The sequence below is a fragment of the Musa acuminata genome, chromosome BXJ1-7, assembly GCF_036884655.1.
Source record: "Musa acuminata AAA Group cultivar baxijiao chromosome BXJ1-7, Cavendish_Baxijiao_AAA, whole genome shotgun sequence".
In the NCBI taxonomy this organism is placed as follows: domain Eukaryota; kingdom Viridiplantae; phylum Streptophyta; class Magnoliopsida; order Zingiberales; family Musaceae; genus Musa; species Musa acuminata.
In genome coordinates this window covers 9,534,792-9,556,206 of record NC_088333.1, presented here as the reverse complement: position 1 = coordinate 9,556,206, position 21,415 = coordinate 9,534,792, and the positions used below count along the sequence as shown (strand labels likewise).

The 21,415-nt window shown below is 37.2% G+C and overlaps 1 protein-coding gene across 1 annotated transcript; it reads left to right on the top strand.

The window, feature by feature from the left end:
* The first annotated feature begins 13,552 nt into the window (after window positions 1–13,552).
* On the top strand, window positions 13,553–17,206 carry LOC135678699 (NF-X1-type zinc finger protein NFXL1-like). The gene has a single exon (XM_065191785.1). The coding sequence runs from the start codon at window positions 13,822–13,824 to the stop codon at window positions 17,110–17,112; it is 3,291 nt and encodes a 1,096-aa protein (XP_065047857.1). The 5' UTR covers window positions 13,553–13,821; the 3' UTR covers window positions 17,113–17,206.
* The last annotated feature ends 4,209 nt before the right edge of the window (window positions 17,207–21,415 follow it).

The window sequence follows — 21,415 nt, the reverse complement described above, 5'->3', positions numbered from 1 at the left end:
TCCATGATAAAGTAAAGTATGTTCTCGATTCTTTAGTATTATTCTAATTTGGTTATACTTTGGGAATGTATCAATAAATGTGAGAAGCTCATGACACAAAGTAACACTAACCAACTGATCAATTTGAAGAAGGAGGTAGCTATCATTTGGGCATGCTTTGTTATATTAGTATAGTCAATACACATATCCCCATTTTTATTAGATTTTTTAATAAATACAATGTTGATGAGTCATCGGGGTTACTATACTTTGGCAATAAATCCTGCTCTTAACAACTTATCTACCTCTTCACTAATTGCTTGTTGACGGTTATGGGCAAACTTATAAGGCCTTTGCTTCACTAGTCATGCCTCATGGAAAATGTCCAGGTGATGTTGAGCTATGTTAGGGTCAATTCTTATCATGTCTCTCGGTAACCATATGAACACCTTAGAATTCTCCCAAAGGAAGTTGATAAGTTACATCTACCTCTTCTCGAGAAGGGTCGCCCCGACCTTAATAGTTTAGTTGGGTTAGGCTTTGTCTAGGGGACCTTAATTAGCGATGCCACTTGCTTAAGATGTGAGGTGAACTTGGTTAAGTCTCCAAGGTCCATAGGTGGTAACTTGGGTCAGGTTTTCTTCAGCATGAAGATTGTCATCAAATAGCATTGACATGACTCCCTTAAGTTGCTTCTCAACTCTCTAATATCGGTCCTCATCGGGAACCTTATTATTATGTGATAAGTCAAAACCATTGCTCTCATCCTATTCAATGTGGATCGGCCTATGGTTACATTATACACCAAAGGGATATCCTCCATCATAAACTTAGTTAATATTGTTTTGGAGCATAGTTCGTCTGTAAATATGATGTGTAGATTCACAATCTCGAGAAACAAGATGGAGTCATCGGTGGATCCCATCAGCAAAGAAGTCATTGGGTAAGGTTATTAGTTGATAGCCCAAGTTTTCAAAAAGCATCAAAGTAGAAGATCTCAATAGAGCTACATGTGTCGATCATAACCCTCTTCACTCAAGCATTAATCATCATCACAAAGACCACTAAGGTATCATCGTGATTCAAGTCGAGGTACTCAATCTCTTCCTCTTTGAAAGTTATTTTTTGATTACTCTTCATCCTCAAGTATTTTTCAATGGTTGCTTTAGCATAAGTATTATAGGTTGAAGAGCTGTCTCCCTCCTAGGTAGGTCCACTAATGATGACATTAATCTATCTTTTCACCAGCCCTTAAGGTTGGGGTGAAAGTTTTTGGTACTTTCGAATGAACTGTCTGATATGTCCCCGACGTATGAGCTCTTCGATATGCTCTTCCAAGTCATGACATCTTCAGTGTCATGATCATAATCTTGATGAAACTAATAGTTTTTGGATTTATCTCTTTTTATTAATGAGGTTTTGAATGGGTAGGTCGTGAATAGTGATCGACTAATTGAGCTCTCATTATATCTCCTCTAAACGTTGATCCATCTCTCATAGTTGGATTCATAGGGAGTCCTTCGTTAAGTCCACTAATTGAGCCTTAGATACAAGTGAGGTAGAATGAGGATGATGCAATCCATTGAAATCCACAATCATGGAACAAAGTGTCCCCTCGACTGGCAATTCGATAGGCCTTGGACACTCTTGGGGTGTTGGCATTATGTAAAAGTCGAAAAACCTCAATGTGTGCTAGTGGCGATGGAGTTAGGAATTGCAGATGAGCTAGTGGTACCGCTTCTTAGGCCAATTGGGGCAAAAACAAAGTAACGAGTTGTATCACGCTTGTTAGCATCTGCATTTACTAAGTGAGATTTAAGAACACCTCCATGGGGACAAGTAGGTAGCTTGAGATTATCTTTGAGAGTGAGAGACTCGGGTTATTAAATAGGCACCAGTATCTCATTTGTATTTGCACCGAGGTAGATGCATCGATGTACGAAAATTATGACTATTGTCTCCCCTTGGTAAAAGTACTATAGGTCGCGTAAAGTCTCTTTGTTCGAGCATTTATTTAAGGGGATCGATGAGAGTGCTCTTGCAAAATCAAACCCTCATTCTAATAACAAAAATGTTATAAGAATATGTTATTGACGTTTTTATCAGCCCAATATAGATTTAGCTTATATGTATAATATTGTCCAAGATGCCTCCGAGATGAAAACGATAATCTCTCGAGGTACCACCTATAATAAGATTGGAGTGATGAAATATTTGATCATGACTTGGTCCCTTTACACCTAAATTTATCGGAGAAAAGGAAATGTGATAATGAACAATAAAAAGTATCATCATTTGTAATTATATTAAGAGTAAGCTTTTATATCTGATAGTAAAATAATAAAATATTTTATAAAATATTTTTTGAAAGAATAATTTTTAACCATCTCAATTTAATATTTTATCCAAATACATGAAAACAATAAAGATAACATATGACTATTTATTTTAAATTCATATTCACGTGGACAGAGCAATGAAGAGCAACTTATTATCTCTTTCCTTAATATAAATATCATACAAAAGACATCTATCGAATGGTAATTGGTGCAAGATGTCCTTCCTATCATTACTACTACGTGAGCGAACCACTTACCCCTTGAACAGAGTTGTCTATCGTCTATCAACTACGCATCATCCCTATGAATGCATTGTGTGGATCTGACGAGGGGTAGCCGTGCAGTTGTTGTACACGAGATGGTGACCCTTTGACATTTCCCATGGGACCGCGACCAGTTGACGATTTGCGCAGCTCAATGTGATCTAAGCATCAAAACCACTGAATCCAAAGCTACGACCGGTTGGATGTGACCACTTCGGCCGGATAAATCCTGACTGCAGTCCCGTGTGAGACGAGGGAGGTGCATGTACTTGGACACAAGAGGTAGCCGCTTAGTTGTCGCACAAGGACCTATAATTTGGCATCGCTGCATGCAGCGACCAGCGTCAAATACAAGAGACGTGCTCGTGACACAGCTAATTGGACATCACGGTCATGCCGGGTAGAAAACATTGTCTAAATCAATGTTGTCCGTGGAATCCCAATCTTCATCATGTTGGATCAGAAATAAATACACACGAAAAAAATAAGAAGCCGATGGGGAGCCTCTTGGTTACCAGATAGCTTCATATTTCGTCCTAAATTCCTAACGCTAGAACAATTTAGCGTTGTCTACATCCTGATCTTGTTTTAGAGTGCTAAGTGTAGCATGATTTGGTCTCATCTGTCTCGGCATTACCAAACTCTATGTTAGGATTGTGCAGCGACCCTTTTTCCGCATGCATAAAAGAAGATAAATGGAATATGCACGACGAAAATAAGTATATTGCAAACAACAACCTGAAAATAATTATTGGGAACATGTTTCTTGAACAAGATCTATTGAAGATTCAAGTTCTATACAAGATCTGAATTGATGTATTATGTTCCAGGAAAGTCAGTAATCTTTAGCCAAGTTGATCATTACATCACCTTCAAAATCAATCCACAAAATAAATTTTAATGTTAGTATAATTTGTTGTTATAATTAAAATAAGATATTCTATGATCATCATGTGCAAACTTATGAAAATTTAAGGTAAAGAAGTTGATTAAACTAATAGTATTTCATGGAAACCTCACTAATCAGTCTTCTGTCGATGTACAGTATTTGATAAACAAATATAGCCAAATATATTTGATAAAATGAATATTACATGTGACATATAAGCTTATGATAAAATTAGTTTATGTCTATACTTGAAAATATGAATCCATTTGCTACTATAAATTTTCACATAACATATATATATATATATATATATATCCAATTATTTAGATCTTTCATGTCTGTTACTCCCATCAACAACCACATGTCAAACCTTCCTACTAATTATAGTTATTGTCATCTGATTTAATTTTAAAAATCATAAATTCTAAATATCTAAAATATTCTTATTATTCTACACTTTATTCCTTTTCTCTTTCCCTTCATCGCACTAAGCATCTTCTTTCTTCTTCATCGTACTCTTTGGTCGTGGAAGATAAAATGAAGAATCTAGAAAATACAATAATCATTGGAAAATAGTTATTAAGACAAAAACATATATGTAAAATTATTTTTTTCCTCTTATATAGAGCCAATTATATATTACCTCATATAATTAATTATTTATAGTATCACAGTCCTTATATTATCAAAGATTACATTGAGATCTATATATTTATGAAAGTAAAACATTTAACCTAATTTCTCCTCACAGCGTTGACTTTACTAATGAAAATACCATAGGATTTACCACTAAACATATGCTGATTCCTTCTCATTTCGATTTATTATTGAGTACATATAATATTTTCGTTAATAGAGCTGACGACATAATTTTTAAATATTTCACTTTCATAAATATAAAGATCCTAATATAATTTTTAAAAGTACAAATATTGAAATACTAAATATAACTAATTATATGTAATTAGCCCTCTTATATATAACAAACTTGAATCTATAACAAGTCATTACTAAGTTATCGTAAAAGTATGCTATTGGGAACAGTAACGGGCCAAGCATAGGCTGGATGAGACAGAATCTCAATTTGGACCCACGTATACAAGCATATGACCCAATTAAATCCAGATCAAGCTGAAGGGTTGATCAAGTTTATATCTAGGGGGGAGGGAATTGAAGAGTACTCGATAAACACAGACAGCTACTAGTGGCGATCTACACCAGCGGAGTTCAGACTATGTGTAATTTTATGTGCAAGCGTAGCATCCTTTAAAACATGGCTATAACATACTTATCTAATTTCACGATTCTATTTTTATTATAAGATTGCAACAAATACGGTCCAACTTCTTAATGGGTGATGAATCTTCACAATCGATATGTGAACTAATTAGTCAGGCACAAGCGTTGAAGAAACTTGAGACCAGTGGATGGACTATATTAAGGGTTAAGGTCTATTTTAGCCTTTGTGATTTTACGCATGAATCTTTTTAAGTTCTTATGATTTACTTTTATCTAAAATAAATTTTATATTTTAAAGAATATAGCATATAAGCCCCTCCCATCAAGACTAAGTTAACAGACGTTAGAGTCTACTTATGTGATATGCTGATTTACAATAAATTATTAATATAATAACATATATAATTTAAGATTAAGATCTATTTTAACCCCTATAGTTTTGGACATTGACCTCTTAAACCCTTATGGTTTACTCGTATCTAAAATAACTCATACATTTTTAAAAATATAACATATAAGCTCCTCCCATCAAGTTTGAGTTAACATATATTAAGATCTACTTACATGACATGCTAACTCATAATACACCATTAATAAATAGTAAGAGGAGGCATCATCATGGAAGTGACCACCAGCAACAACACCAAGCCGCTTGTGCCTTGTAAGTCTTCAAAAGCTCTTGAGCTCGTTGTCAGTGTGGGAAAGACTGTGTGCGTACGATACCCTACTAGGCAACGATGACTTGGTGCTGCTATTGGTGGTCACTTTCATGACGATACCTCACACTATTGATGGAGGTCTCAATTTTATTTAACTTAAATTATATGTATCATTATATTAATAGTTTATTATGAGTCTGTATGTCACGTAAATATATTTTAACATCTGTTAACTCAGACTTGACGAGATGAACTTATATACTATGTTTTTGAAAATGTAAACTTTCTTTTAGACATAAATAAACCATAAGGCTTGAGAGGTCATGGTTAAAAATATATGAGTTAAAATGAACCTTAATCCTAAATTATATATTATTATATCAATAGTTTATTTTGAGTTAGTATGTCACGTAAATAGATTTTAACTTTTATTAAGTTAAACTTAACAAAGAGATTTATATGTTATATTTTTTAAAATATAAAAATTATTTTAGATACGAGTAAACCAGATTTAAAAGGTCAATGACCAAAATCAAGGGTCAAAATAGATCTTAGCCCTTATATTAATAGTAGATCAATTTATGTTATAAGGAGAAGAAGCAATATTTGCCAACAAAATATGTTCGTTAGTGATTACTTTAGCGTCAGTTTGTAAGGATGGGCGGGTCATAATAGATCAAATGCTGTAACCGACCTCAATCGTATCTATCACATCACTGAATGTTAAATGTCAAAAGGAAGGGAATAAAAAAAGGAGAGGGGAAAGATAGATAGGAGGCTTGAGATGGATCCTTAGATGGATGCTCCACAGTTTGAAAGCTTTCAAAAGATTTACAAATTATAGATACAGCCTTTGGGTTTTTCTATTGTGGCTTCGAATCTGAGATGGATTTGTTCAATGTCCCCACTAAAGATTCTTAGTGCATCCGTGGCTAGGCTCTCACCCTAAGACTACCGAAAGATTTGATTCCAACCATTCTGAAGTGGGTCCCATATGGTGTTAGACCCAAAGACACCCATCATAGAGGAATCATCTTTGATCTTTTTATTAGACCTTGTTTCTAAAATTCACCAACTAACATAGAAAATATGATACTATCAATGTATTTCTGGATTCTTGAGAAGAGAAAACCTCATCGAATTTCCAAAAGAGGTAAACCTTCTTTAATGGTGGTAGAAGAATAGATTAGCGAGCAAAATATATTTTTATTTTGACCTAAAAAAAGGAAAGAAAAAAAAAGAAGGATATGAATCTTAAAATAAGCCCTAGTGATTTCCTCTAGCACTCTTGTTTAGTATAAATGTATTATTATAACTTTCCTATAATAATAATTGATAATGTTATGAGTACCGTCAATTGATAAATCAGCCTGATTGATCCACTACCCAAGGTGCAGGTTAATCCAGGTGCTTCTTTCTAGCCGACGAGGAAAACTTGGTGAGGTGAGATCATATAGATTGTCCGGTCATGAATCATTCTATTGGTGAGGACCTGATTTAGGATGGTCGGGTAGGTGAACTAGGATCTTTCTAATTGCAAGATTCCTCTCTAGGGAATGGGTTATCTGGGTGTCTTCGGCTAATCGGTGATCCTACATGATAGGTCAGCGTTAGGGTTGCCCAGTGTCACTCCTTTGATGCTTAAGTTAACGAAGGGGGAAGACAACGGTGTAAGCTGTATCACTAAGTTAGTGTATAGAGAGCCCCCGTCAACGTGAGCTGATGAGTTCTTTTTCATGTCTAATCCATGGGCCTTCTTACTGGTTGGTTGAGATAAGATCATATTAACCATCTGATTATTCTGGTCTCTGATCTTAATAAGGTAGGATGATTATCGCTAGATACGAAGCACATAGAGATGTTTAGGTGTCGATCTTTATAACAAATGAATGAGCATGGAATAAAATCATCCCTATTAATAACCAAAAAAGTTTTTTTTGTTATATACATAACACTTCTGATTTGGATCCATATTGAAAGTGAGCTAAGCATTTTGGATATCAAGTTGTAATTGTCCATAAATAACTCTTTCTACTGTCTTTTGGTATTATTAGACAATTCAAAAAAATATAAAATATGATTGTTCCTAAAAAAACATTTAGGATTATGGTGCCATAAAGCCAACAACAATGGCCATAAGTTCCAACGTCGATCTAGCATTGGTAGTGTGCAATAATGACAATCTAAAGAGACATTAAAAAATGTAAACTAGAGATGAGACCAATACTTATACTATTGTTGTTTAGTAGTATTCAATCTTTTTGTTGGAAAAAAAATGAGTGTAGTTACTCTACTTATGCAAAAAAAAAAAAAAAATCTCCAATCTACTCCCATAGTATCCTTCTAGCATGTTATTCCTACTTTCTTTCATATTTTACATAAATAGGATGCTACCTTTTTTTTTTTTATGCTGTCAAATATAATATAGAAAAAAAGTAGATAAATTTAAAACCTATAAATTTACTAAACAAAATGATAAGATTTCGCTTGTATAAATTAGTGTTTGACATCTATACAAAGGCTATAAACATATACTCTCAAATATCACACCTATTTTTTTATAATCAAACTCATATACATAAAAATATGCTCAAAAGTCTTCATCTATATCTGCTTTAGTATGTTCTATATTTGCTCACCTCCCTGCCCATCACATAAATGGATTAACAATATCTTTACTTGCAAAACAAAATCAACACTGACAACTCAATAAATATAAGTATTTATAGCTTCATTGATGTGAACATACATCGTGCCAAGTATGCAAGCTTTCAAAATCAAATACATTAAACATTTCATTATGAACTCACTTTCTAGCAACTTTAGCAATATGTAACCTCATAATATATAGGATACATAATCAATAAGTAAAACTCTGATTCAATGTAAGTCATAGATCGTAGCATTTGTAATATAAAATTGTAATACATCAATGATCTCCTACATCAAGTATCATCACATATACACACATGCTCTCCTACACCAGACATCGTATATATTAATACATAAATATTTCATAGCAATTGCCGATCAAAACATGAATAATAAAGAGATAAAATTTTAATTTAATCAGAATACACATATACAATAATAGTTTATAATATATGTCATAGGAAATCACAGTATATCAATGAACTTCCCCATTGCATTTTATCATATATATATATATATATATTCCCATACCGCACATATCTATAAGTGCATAAAATTATGATAACTCATCTTCTTATTACCTCTTTAATAACATATAATAACATAACATAATAAGTGCATACCAAAATAGTAAAAATTTTGATGCGTAATAAATTTTAAGACATATACACAAGAGTAAGTCAAAGCACATACGATATGAAATCATAACACATCCATTAATCTTTATACGATGTATCCATCATCGCATGACATAAGCATAATAAGAAGATAAAGTTTTAATTTAAAGTAAATTAAAATATACACGTATGTAAGGATAATTCATAGTGCATATAATAAGAATCATATATATTCATAAACTTCACTATCACATTTCATAACATACACTTGCACTTTCACATGACATATATGTGTATCCCACACGTTATTATATAAACATGTACTTGTACATTAATATATATTTATATATATTATTTTATTGTATATTAAACTTATATTTACCTGATTTAGTTTAAAATAATTTTCTAATCGAAGGGTCATGGTCCTTAGTGATTGGATGTGCTAGAGAGATAAAAAAAATATCAAATTGGACTATACATGACTATAAATTTGCCTAAATTTCATTATTAATTTGCTAAAAATTTAACTTATAATCGATGACATAATGATTACCAAACAACTAATTGTACAGTTCTATAAAAAAATTTTGTTTCATTATTATGATTGATAAACCATCTTATATTATCATCAAAATTTACAGAAAGTCAGGAAATATATATAACTATATGTATGCCAAATTTTAGCTAAAAATAGAATTATTATGAGGCTAAAATATGCTTACAATTTACTATTCTCTTAAAACTAGATTAAGATTATATAAGCTTCCAAGGCTCATATCTCATTGCATAAAGTTAGTATTCACTTAATTTTAAATTCTACAGCAATCCTCTTCAGATATATTGAAAGAACCGTTGAATCTTGGATTTTCATGAAGAAACTAATTGATTGTGTTTATATGTTTAACTACATTTTGAGTGATGCAGGTCTACTCGATCAGGATTAGACAGTTAACGCAGGAGGAATTGACATTCTGTTGCCCGGCACGTCATTGGTTGGCGCTTCGTCTGATTATTCAGTACATCGTCCTCTCTTGCGGCTTGTTGCCCAATCGGCGGTTGACCTCCGCAACCCCGATATCCTTGGCGCAATTTCGCTCTTGGCCTGATGCCCGACGTCCGAAGACTTCTGTCATCTAATATCTATTGTTGAATCTCAGATTTTGATGATAAAACTAATTGATTGTGTGTATATGTTTAATTGCATTTTTAGTGATGCAGGTCTACTCGATCAGTATTAGACAGTTAACGCAGGAGGAATTGACGTTGCGCCGGAGGAGATCACGTTAGGATATTGGATGGCAGAAGGCTTCGGACGTCGGGCATCGGGCCAAGAGCGGAATTACGCCAAGGATATCGGGGTTACGGAGGTCAACTGTCGATTGGGCAACAAGCCGTAAGAGAGGACGATGTGCTGAAGAATTAAACGAAGCGCCAACCAATGACGTGCCGAGCAACAGAATGTCAATTCGCGTTGTAATAATTGTCTAGATCAGAGTAGAGTTTTGGCTTGTGTGTGCAGGATTAATTACGATAACGATGAAGACATAAAGCGAAATAAAGTGTCGGAGTCAAGCACGAAGGATTTGTTGCGAGTTCGAGAGTTCGACGGAAGTCTGAAGGTTCATCGGGAATGCTGCCGGAACTAGCCGAGAATGAGTAGGGAGCTTGCCAAAGGGTTTTTCGGAAGCTCGCCGGAAGGTTCGTTGGAAGTTCACGGGGCTCGTCGAGAAAGATCAGAACTTGCTGAAGAAGCTCGTTGGAACTCGCCAAGATCAAATCATGAAGTCTAGGAGCTTGCCGGGAGTCCGCAGAATGGTTTCCGAGAGTTCGTCGGAAGACCGTCGGAAGTTCGCCGGAAGCTTACCAGAAAAAGTCTTGACTTGTGGACTTTGTAATAGCTTAGGAAATGTCTTTAAATTTGTAGTTAGCATGTTAATTAGGGTTAGGATTAAGTGTTAATCATATAACCCAAGTACGGGCCAATTGGGTCCGAGTTCGGACTAGTTTGGGCCAAGTTTGGAGCCCAACCAGTGAGCTGAAAAAGTTTAGGCGGTGGCATCGCCTAGACTAGGCGGTGGCACCGCCCAGAACCCGAGATCCAAGCGGTGGCACCGCTAGTCCACTATTAGTGTCAGACACTGATAAACGGTGGCACCGCCAGCATCGGGAACCAAAGAGAATTCAAATTTGGAGCCCAAATTTGAATCCTCTTGGGGCATATAAATACTCCTAAATTCTCAGCTGAGAATACAACCTTTTGAGAAGCTAGAAGTTGAGAAAAGCTTTAGGAAAATCTTGTTTTCAATAGCTTGAGTGTTCACCTCATTTCTTTTCATTGAAATCTTTGTAAAAGGGTGAACCACTTGTAAGAGGTTGTAAGAGGGGTGTAAGAAGGAGGTTAATCTTCGCCTAGTAAAGAAAGATCATTAGTGGATGCCGGTGGCCTCGACGGAAGAGAAATCAGAGGAGTGGATGTAGGTCACGATTGACCGAACCACTATAAACTACCGTCTTCTCTAGTTTGTATTTACTTCTTGCTATTACCTTACTGCAAACCCCTTCAATAGCTTACTGTCTTCAAGTTAAAACGCAATCGAAACGGTTTCAAATGAAATGTTGCTTTTATCGTATGAAGTTTCTAAAAGTGTTTAAATCGTCGAAAATTTATCATACTTTACCGTTGCACTAATTCACCCCCCCTCTTAATGCCGCTCCGGTCCTCACAAGAACATGCTCTAATTGTATCCTAAGAAAGTCAATTCAACTTGAAAGAATCTAGTTACTGAAAATAAGAGATTGTAAGTACTTCAGCTTACAATGTCTATAACTCTATACACAAATTTTAGTTTAAAGTCATACAAGAGGTTTTAGAATCATAAATGATTTATATAAATCATATCCAAAAATCAAAGATTAATTTAAAACCTAGGTTACTCAAAAGCATCCGAAATTATTAATATACAATCCATAAAGTTGAAGTATTAGGTATAGCAATAGAAGAACTAAGTTGTTTTTACCTTAATCTTTTTTAAAATAGGGTTCATAGGCTTTGAACGAAGAAAGGGTTAAATTTTGAGAGAAAATAGATAAAAAAAAAAAAAAAAATTTGTGATGGTGAAGAAGATAAAGTTAGTGGTAATCAAAAGGTTAAAGGTTCAATCTTATTAAATCTCCTTTTAAGTTTTTTTTAACATAATTCTAGTGTCGTAGAACTTTGAGTCTGAATTGGAATGACTAAGATGATATATGAGAAGGATGAACCTTGATACCCCTATCTTCCTTCTCTCGCCACATAAGCAACACCTAAACAAAGGCCCGAAGCCACCTACTCCCTACGATCACCGACAAGAAGTCACATCACCTATCTCGACTTTTCGAAGTAGGCTCACAGGAACCACTCCTCATCGATCTCGCGATCGAGAAAATAAACTTGACTCTATATTAATGGTCAACGGCATGACTGGGCTTCACCAACCTTCCCTTCCACATGGGACGATGAGAGGACCATGCCCAACCTAACCTGAAAAAGGAAAGAAGCCCGACAGTTCCCAGACACTGCCCCTAGGAACACACACTAACAAACCGCTTACATTAAATGTTTTCTCTACATTGGGTAAAAGGAGTCTTGATGAAGGCCTGTCCACTCTACTCTCTTGATTACACTACTGATACTTTTCTCTTCTTCCTCCTCTACCTTCCTGACTTAAGCATCATATGGGTCGAGCTAGGACACTCCTAACACAAGCCTGTTATGTAGGATTGTCGACGTAGTCTAAAGACATAGTTAGAAGGCAACCCAACAAAGGAGACCGCCCAACTGCCAAATCAAGTTTCTCCACTCAACGACTGAGCCGCTCATAGCAAATTGACTTCTCCTACAGCTTTCTTCATCCCACCCGTAACACTTATTCTCCATGTTAGCTATAAGGAGTCAACAACATGGACATGCACTTTCGATAGAGAACCAATCGAGTCGACTCACTAGTCAACGATCCTTATGTGTTAACAAAATGTTTCGATCCAATTTTACCATTCAACCTCTCTTATGTGTCTTAATATTTTTAGAGTAATTCTTCTCTTTAATTATCATCTCAACTTAATTATTAATTATTCCATCCACACATAAGTATTTATTATCTTCTACATATATAATATTTAAATCTTAAACTTACTTGATTGAGATATGTTTTAATTTGTTAAGACTTGAGAGACACTTAAATATCTACTATAATATTAAAGTATTTTCTAATCATCTGAATGTTTATTGTTATGACTTAATCTCAAACTTAAGTTCACTAGCACGCTTAGGTTTATTAAATTGAAGGACATGTCTTTTTACTATAAAACATACTTAACATAACGATCCTTTTTTATACTATTTAAAAAAACTTATTGCATAACATGTTTGAAAGTATGACTTTAACTTTAGAAAATTGATAATACAAGCATGTCATATATAATGCTTATGAAGAATAATTATCACAAAGAACATCTTTAAGATGTGATATGTGTGTGAAAAACTTATACTCAAACTATAATGTTTTTGTTTAGTACTCTTGGTTAAGAAAAAAAAAAGAAAAAAAGAAAACTTGAACTGTGGAACAAGTAAGTCACTTGGAGACAGACCCGAAACATTTTTCTCATGGCCCATCTCAATCATCGCTAAACCCAACATACCATATGATTGGGCTGAAATGGGTTTGGTTTTGCTTGTTTCCCAAGTTATAGTGCGTTGCGATGGGCAGCTTATCGCACCACACACGTATCAAATCCAATGTTGACCACGTGCAACTATTTTTAAACACACAATGGATAAATCCTTCTCGATGCCTCGATCTCTCAGATCAAAGCACGAAATCCAACGGTAGATGTCCATCCTCACAAGGGCGAGCCATTTGCCTGTCCCGATCGCCGACCCACCGTATCCCTTTTACGTCTTCCCCAAGTCTCCCATTCCCTTATATCGATCGCCCGCTCCTTCCCCTTTCCGATCCCTCAGTAACGGAGGCGTCGGTGGAATAGCCTCTTGTCATCCTTCTCTCGTGTATCATATTCGTTTCTGTTTGCCCCCTTCGCCCCATTAGAATTTTATCCTTAGGGTTAGGGTTTGCATCTCTGTTATCAACCAAGATAGGAGACCGACCGGAGGTCCAGGGTTTCATTGCAATAACCGTGAGTCCGACGATGCGGCCAGACACTGCCGATAACAGCCACCACCAACACCATCACCGCAACGACCGTAGGCCAGCCTCCGGCTCTTCCGGAGGCCGCATCCACCACCGGCCCATCGTTTCTGGCGGGAACCGCCAGGAGTGGGTCCCCCGTGGTTCCGCTCCTTCTGTAGCTGCCTCCACCGCCGCCCCCGCCGCCGCCAACCCCATCCGTCCCACGGCTACGGCTGCGGCCGGACCTGCCCACCGACATCGGCCCCGCCAGGCCCATATCCCCCGGCCTTCTCTGCCGCCAACCGTTGCGGCTCCTTCGGATGATGCATCGGATCCCTCTCTACCGCGGCTGGTCCAGGAGATCCAGGACAAGCTGGCGAGGGGGGTGGTTGAGTGCATGATCTGCTACGATATGGTGCGGCGCTCGGCCCCGATCTGGTCGTGTTCCAGCTGCTATTCCATTTTCCACCTTCACTGCATTCGGAAGTGGGCCCGATCCCCTACATCCTCCGATGCCCCATCCGCCTCAGTAGACGGAAGTGGCGACCGCGCCGGATGGCGGTGCCCCGGATGCCAGTCGGTACAATCCGTCCTCGCCAAGGATCTCACCTACAGTTGCTTCTGTGGCAGCCGAGGGGATCCGCCGAACGATCTCTACCTCACCCCCCACTCCTGCGGTGGACCCTGCCGGAAACCTCTCGACCGGACTCCAGCGGTTCCCGATGCTGATAATGATGAGTCCCGTTGTCCCCATGTGTGTGTTCTTCAGTGCCATCCTGGGCCGTGCCCACCGTGCAAGGCCTTTGCCCCACGTCGGCCGTGCCCCTGCGGCAAGAAGACGATCGTCCGGCGGTGCTCCGATCGAGAAAGTCCCTTGACCTGCGGGCAGCAGTGTGATCGTCTCCTTTCTTGTGGCCGTCACAGGTGCGAACGGATTTGCCACACCGGCGCTTGCAGCCCCTGCCGGGTACTTGTCACAGCTTCTTGCTTCTGTAATAAGAAGATCGAGATCGTTCTTTGTGGTGATATGGTGGTGAAGGGTGATGTCCAAACTATTGGAGATGGGGTATTCTCTTGCAATTCCATCTGTGGTCGAGTTCTTTCTTGTGGGAACCATTTCTGCGGAGAGAAATGTCATCCGGGGCCCTGTGGTGAGTGCGAGTTACTGCCTGAGAAGATCAAAAGTTGTTATTGTGGAAAGACCAAATTGGAGAATGGAAGGAAGAGTTGCCTGGATCCGATTCCTACTTGTTCTGGACTTTGTGAAAAGGTCCTTTCTTGTGGGATCCATAGGTGCAGAGAGATTTGTCATGAGGGAGATTGCCCTCCTTGTATGGTACTGGTCGATCAGAAATGCCAGTGTCGGTCCTCAAATCGGACAGTGGAGTGTTACAAGGTTTCCAGGGACGCAGAAATTTTTGTTTGTGATAAGTCCTGTGGTAAGAAAAAGAATTGTGGGAGGCACCGGTGCAATGAGCGTTGCTGTCCTCTCTCTAGACCTGGTGGGGAGCTCTTAGGCAGCGATTGGGATCCCCACTTGTGCTCCATGCCTTGCGGAAAGAGGCTCCGGTGTGGGCAACATTCTTGCCAGTTGCTGTGCCACAGCGGGCACTGTCCGCCATGTCTTGAAACCACATTCACTGATCTCATGTGTGCTTGCGGAAAGTCATCAATCCCACCACCAGTTCCCTGTGGTACCCCGGCACCATCGTGCCCCCATCCTTGCTTGGTTCCCCAACCATGTGGCCATCCTGCTTCCCACACCTGCCATTTTGGGGATTGTCCTCCATGCTCAGTTCCAGTTGCAAAGGAATGTGTTGGAGGGCATGTGTTGTTGAGGAACATACCATGTGGATCCAAGGATATCAGGTGCAATCAACTCTGTGGCAAGACTCGGCAATGTGGGATTCATGCTTGTGGTAGGACTTGTCATCCTCCTCCATGTGATGCTTCGTTTGCTTCAGGGTCTGGTTCTGGTGCGAAGTCTTCTTGTGGGCAGGTCTGTGGTGCGCCGAGGAGAGATTGCAAGCACACTTGCAGTGCTCCATGTCATCCTTCAGAGCCTTGCCCTGATCTTAGGTGTGACTTCCCAGTCACAATAACTTGTTCTTGTGGCCGTATTACCGCTAGTGTGCCTTGCAGTGCTGGAGGCAGCAGCAGTGGATTTCATGTGGACACTGTGCTAGAAGCATCTATCCTTCAGAAGCTTCATGTTCCGTTGCAGCCAGTGGAAGCCAATGTGAAGAAGATCCCTCTTGGCCAGAGGAAGCTTTCTTGTGATGATGAGTGTGCTAAGATGGAGAGGAAACGTGTCCTTGCGGAGGCATTTGACATAACTCCTCCTAATTTGGATGCTTTGCATTTTGGTGAGAATTCAACAGCCTCCGAATTGCTTTCTGACCTTTTCAGGCGGGAACCAAAGTGGGTGTTGGCTGTGGAGGAGAGATTCAAGTTCTTGGTGCTTGGAAAGACAAAAGGTGTATCGGGAGGTCTTAAGGTACATGTCTTTTGCCCCATGTTGAAAGAGAAGAGGGACGCAATTAGACACATAGCAGAGAGATGGAAACTTGCAGTCCAAGCAGCAGGATGGGAGCCAAAGCGATTTCTTGTAGTACATGTGACGCCCAAGTCTAGACCACCAGCTCGGATATTGGGCTTCAAGCCTGGTGTTCCAATAACTGCTCAACCTCCGGCTTTTGATCCTCTAGTCGACATGGAGCCTAGACTTGTAGTTTCAATGCTAGACTTGCCTCGGGACGCAGATATAAGTGCATTGGTGCTAAGATTTGGTGGGGAATGTGAGCTGGTATGGTTAAATGACAAGAATGCGTTAGCTGTTTTTGGTGACCCAGCAAGGGCTGCAACTGCACTGAGGCGGTTAGATCATGGATCAGTTTACCAGGGTGCGGCTGTGGTTTCTAGTCTTCCAGTGCTTAATGCATGGGGAACAGGACCTAAAGAGGGTGGAGTTGCTTCAAAAGGCAGCAATTCATGGAAGAAGGTTGTTTCCTCTGAATCAGATTCTTGGGGCGGGGAGTGGTCGTCTTCTGGGGCTGATGCCACAGTGCCTTCTTGGAAGCCGACGGAGGCTGCACCTATCTCGACTTCATCAAACCCATGGAGTGTTCTTGATTCTGATACAACTATGAATTCAGTGTCCACAGAATCAGCTGCTGACCGGATCACGGTTTCTGGTGTGAAAGGTGGATCACCTGAAACAGACGGTGTGGTCTCTACTGAACAGGGTGCTGCTGTTGGTAATGTAGAGATGCATGAAGAGGTGGATGACTGGGAAGAAGCCTATGAGTGAGACTGTGGGGCGACTTTTGAAGTTGCTTATTTTTTTCCTTTTGATGATGAAGTGGCCTAAATCAATTAGTATATGAAATTTACATTTAATGTTATATTCTTGGCACTGGTGCTCATCTTTTGTTATTGTTATATATTTTGTCAGATAATGTTGGCGGCAACATGTGAACAGAAAATTTGAGCAAATTGTGCAAGATTCTGTCTTTTATTTGTTTTTTTGGTACAAACAAGATTGTCCTGATTCGATATTGTGAATGTTTAGTCTTGGTTCATTTCCCTACAATCTGCTGCCTTGTTCTTGTTCTGTTGGTCTTGTTGGCAGCCAAGTGCAAAGATTTTGCTCGTTTCGAGTTCTGTAATGTGTTTGTTGAGTGCTATATGCCATCATCAAAGAAATTGTTCTTGTTATTTGCTTCTGAGTGTTCTTTACCACACTCTTCCTCCAAAATACTTGCGACAGCAATTTTGAGAAGTTTATAGAAATATATAATAACTACGTCGATAGCCAACTTCCTATGGAAACAGCTTAAGATTCATGAATATTGATCTCCTATTCTTGTTTATGTGACTAAAAGTGAGAGGAAAGACTGGTCTTTTGAGATTGTTGCATTTATGGTTTGGGTAAGAACAGGTTTTGTAATGCAAGTTCGTCTTTGGGTTAAGGACTTGGATTCTCTCCAGTACGTCGTTTCATCATCCGCGTCCATCGTGCTTTAAGCGTTGTGCAAGGACAGCACGCCCACACGTTTCCTTGTGAACCGCTTGAAGTCTTGTGCTGTCTTGCCAATGAGAGAGACAAATATGAATAGGGTTAGTTGAGTGGTTGAGAAAAAAATCATGAGTGAAATTAAAAAATGTTAAGAATTAGTATAAATGAGTTGGAAATTAATTCTACTAAGACTTGTCATACATGATAAAATTTGGTTGAATAATTTAATATTTTATAAGGAGAATCGAGTTGTCGATAATCATTTTATTTGAAACAAAACTCTACTATAAAAGGAATAATTATAAATATCTTAGAAAAATATTCCTAGGTCATAAAACACCTAAAACTAATAAACAAGAAAAACTCAAACTATAAGCCAAACTATTTTAACTAAGTGTGAACTTAATAAAAATTAAACCTAAAGCAAACAATTATATTTTTCTTATGGCGCTTCCGACTTCAAAGCTCAGGTCCGTGTTTATAGTTGCAATAGAAGATAACAAACTTGATTTTTTCGATGTGAGATTATGTGGGACTTACCAAACTAATAATCCCGACCTATCGATTGTATGCTACACGATAAAAATACCCCCAAGTATACTCTTAAGGTTATCTTGCTAACTACCTCATCTTGAACTTAGTATATGATCAAATCTTTCAAATTCTTACTGACGTAAGCGAATGAATCTTGTCAAATATGTCTCCAACCTAGTTTTTATAAGGTCTCAGCTCAAATCGTTACAATTCCGATGGCCTCTAAAACCCCTTACAGATTAAACAAACAGTATCTATCGTAACAATATTATATGAACATATTGAAAAGAAAATATTTTAATACATTTAATTTAATTAAAAAAAAATATATTATTTAAAAATATTTTGTAACTTATCCCGACTTCTTATTGGCCTAGAGTTTGTTAATTAATATCCTATTTGTCATAATTAATATACTCTCGAGAAAACATAGTGCAAATATCGAATAACTATTATAAACTTATAGGGTTGAACTAGAACATCACAAGTGAGAATTAAGTGCTGCCTAGTGATTGTTGGATGCTTTTGACCTGTTACGAACACCCATGTTCTAAACTATAGCTAAGAATATAAAAAACTATTAGACATAAAAAAAACTAGTAGTGGTACGCAACGGTAAGCTGCCACGGGTCTCTATATTATAGCACCAACCATAGCCGCATTTGTTTGATGTTGAGTGACAGAATCGCATCAAGAATTTCCATTGGGTCATATTTTTTTCATAATTTAACTAAAATTTTCACGTACGGAGCAAGTGAAAGTACATTATTTATTTCCATCGATATCATTGATTTACCAAATTCATATTATGCGATCCATTTATTTTCATAGCTTTCGATACATATTATTATTTGGTTTTAATGATTAGACGCAAACGAGTGAATTATATTATGTTTTTTAGTTAAGATCTATTTTAGTCCTTGTAATTTTACTCATGAACCTTTTAAACCCTTAATAGTTTACTTATATCTAAAATAATCTCTACATCTTCAAAAATATAATATATAAGACTCTCTCATCACGTTTAAATTATTAAAATTATAGTATGCTTATGTGGTATATCGACTCATAATAAATTATTAATATACATTACATGTGTAATTTAGAGTTAAAATATATTTTATCTATTATGGTTTTGGTATGAACATCTGAAGTCATTAAACCCTTATAGTTTACTCGTATCTAATGTAATCCATACATTTTTAAAAATATAGCATATAAACTCCTCCCATCAAGTTTGAGTTAATAAATATTATAATCTACTTATATGATATATTAACTCATAATAAATTATTAATATAATGATATATATAATTTAAATTTTAAAAAAATTAAGACCTCTATTAATGGTAGGAGGAGGCATCATCGTGGAAGAGACCACCAACAATAGCATTGAGTTGCTACTACCTAGTAGGGTGTTGTTCACACATAGCTTCTCTTATGTTAATGATAAGCAAAAGAGCTTCTAGTCCTACCTCACGTGAATGTAGGTTGACCAATCCGACACTAAGCATGTAGTAGTCTCCTAGTCACTCTTTCTTCTCATGGGCATCTTCGTCTCCACTGCCTCTCATTTCGTCCTCTTACACCCCCACCCATCATGTCTATAATATGGTGATCCAATTTTCCCTCACCTCTGCCTCTGGCCTCTCCTACCTCTACCTCTTTTCCTTCGTCCACTGCTACAGCCTTCGTCGCTTCCCCTTTCTCGACAAGCTAGTCGAGGAGAGCATATGGGTCTGAGAGGGCTACATGGACCAGCTCAACTGCTCATTCTGCTTGCTCTTTGTCTTTGCAATGCAGTGCTTCACATGGGAGGTGGCTTACTGGCTTACAAGGTATAATGGTACTTATCGAGATTGAAGCAGGTGTCATTCGTGGTGGCGAGCAACGTCATGATGGACCACATTATGGCATGCACCTTGAAGCTAACAAGTAATATACAAAAGCTCCTGAGCTCGTCGTCAACACGTGAGAGGGCTACATGCATATGATGCTCTGCTAGTTAGTAGCGACTCTATGCTACTATTGGTGGTCGCTTCCACGATGACGCCTCCTCCCATCATTAATGGAGATCTTAGTTTTTTTTAACTTAAATTATATATATATATATATATATATATCATTATATTAATAATTTATTATAAATCAATAAGTTTTTTTAAAATTTAAATTATATATCATTATATTAATAATTTATTATGAATCAATGTGTCACTTAAGCAAATTCTAATATCTTTTAACTCAAACTTGATGATAAAAGCTTATATACTATATTTTTAAAAATATATATGTTATTTTAGACATAAGCAAACCATAAGGACTTAAAAGGTTAATGGATAAAACTATAAGAACTAAAATGGACCTTAATCCTAAATTATATGTGTTATTATATTAATAATTTATTTTAGACTAAAATAGACCTTAATCCTATGTTTTTATATTAGTATCATATTTTCTTTAAATTTTGCCCCACTTAATTTTTTTGATTCGATATATTACTCTAACTTAAAAAATATATATATATATCACATTTAAAATTTTTAATAGATTTATTAAATATAAAATTAAAATAGAGGCGAAGATAAAGGAGTGTATTTTTTATTATCCATATGGATATGAGATGGATATAGATCGAGCATTCCTCACAAATCACGATATCCATCTTCATTTTATTAATTTGTGGGCATGGATGCATAACTAATTATATTCAACTTAAATTAGGCTGAGTCAATTATGAATTATTTGGTTCAACTAAATCAGATTAAATAATACCAACATTCAATAGTAACACTTTGGCTTGATGAATTCAACATTTAACGATTATTATTATTCATAAATATTGATATAATTAATTAATTTGATAATAACTTTATTTTTTAAGAATAAAATAGATTAATTAAGAGAATATAAATAACTCATAGATTTCTCATCCTATCTAAATGAAGAATAAGATGGGGATAAAAGGATGAGACCAGGATAAGAACGACGATAGGGGAAAAACTTATCATATCATCTACATTCTTAGCTTATATCGACATAAAATTAAATTATTCATCCT

Excerpts from the sequence above, each read along its gene's own strand:
- LOC135678699 (XM_065191785.1), top strand. The coding sequence starts at position 13,822 with ATGCGGCCAGACACTGCCGATAACAGCCACCACCAACACCATCACCGC.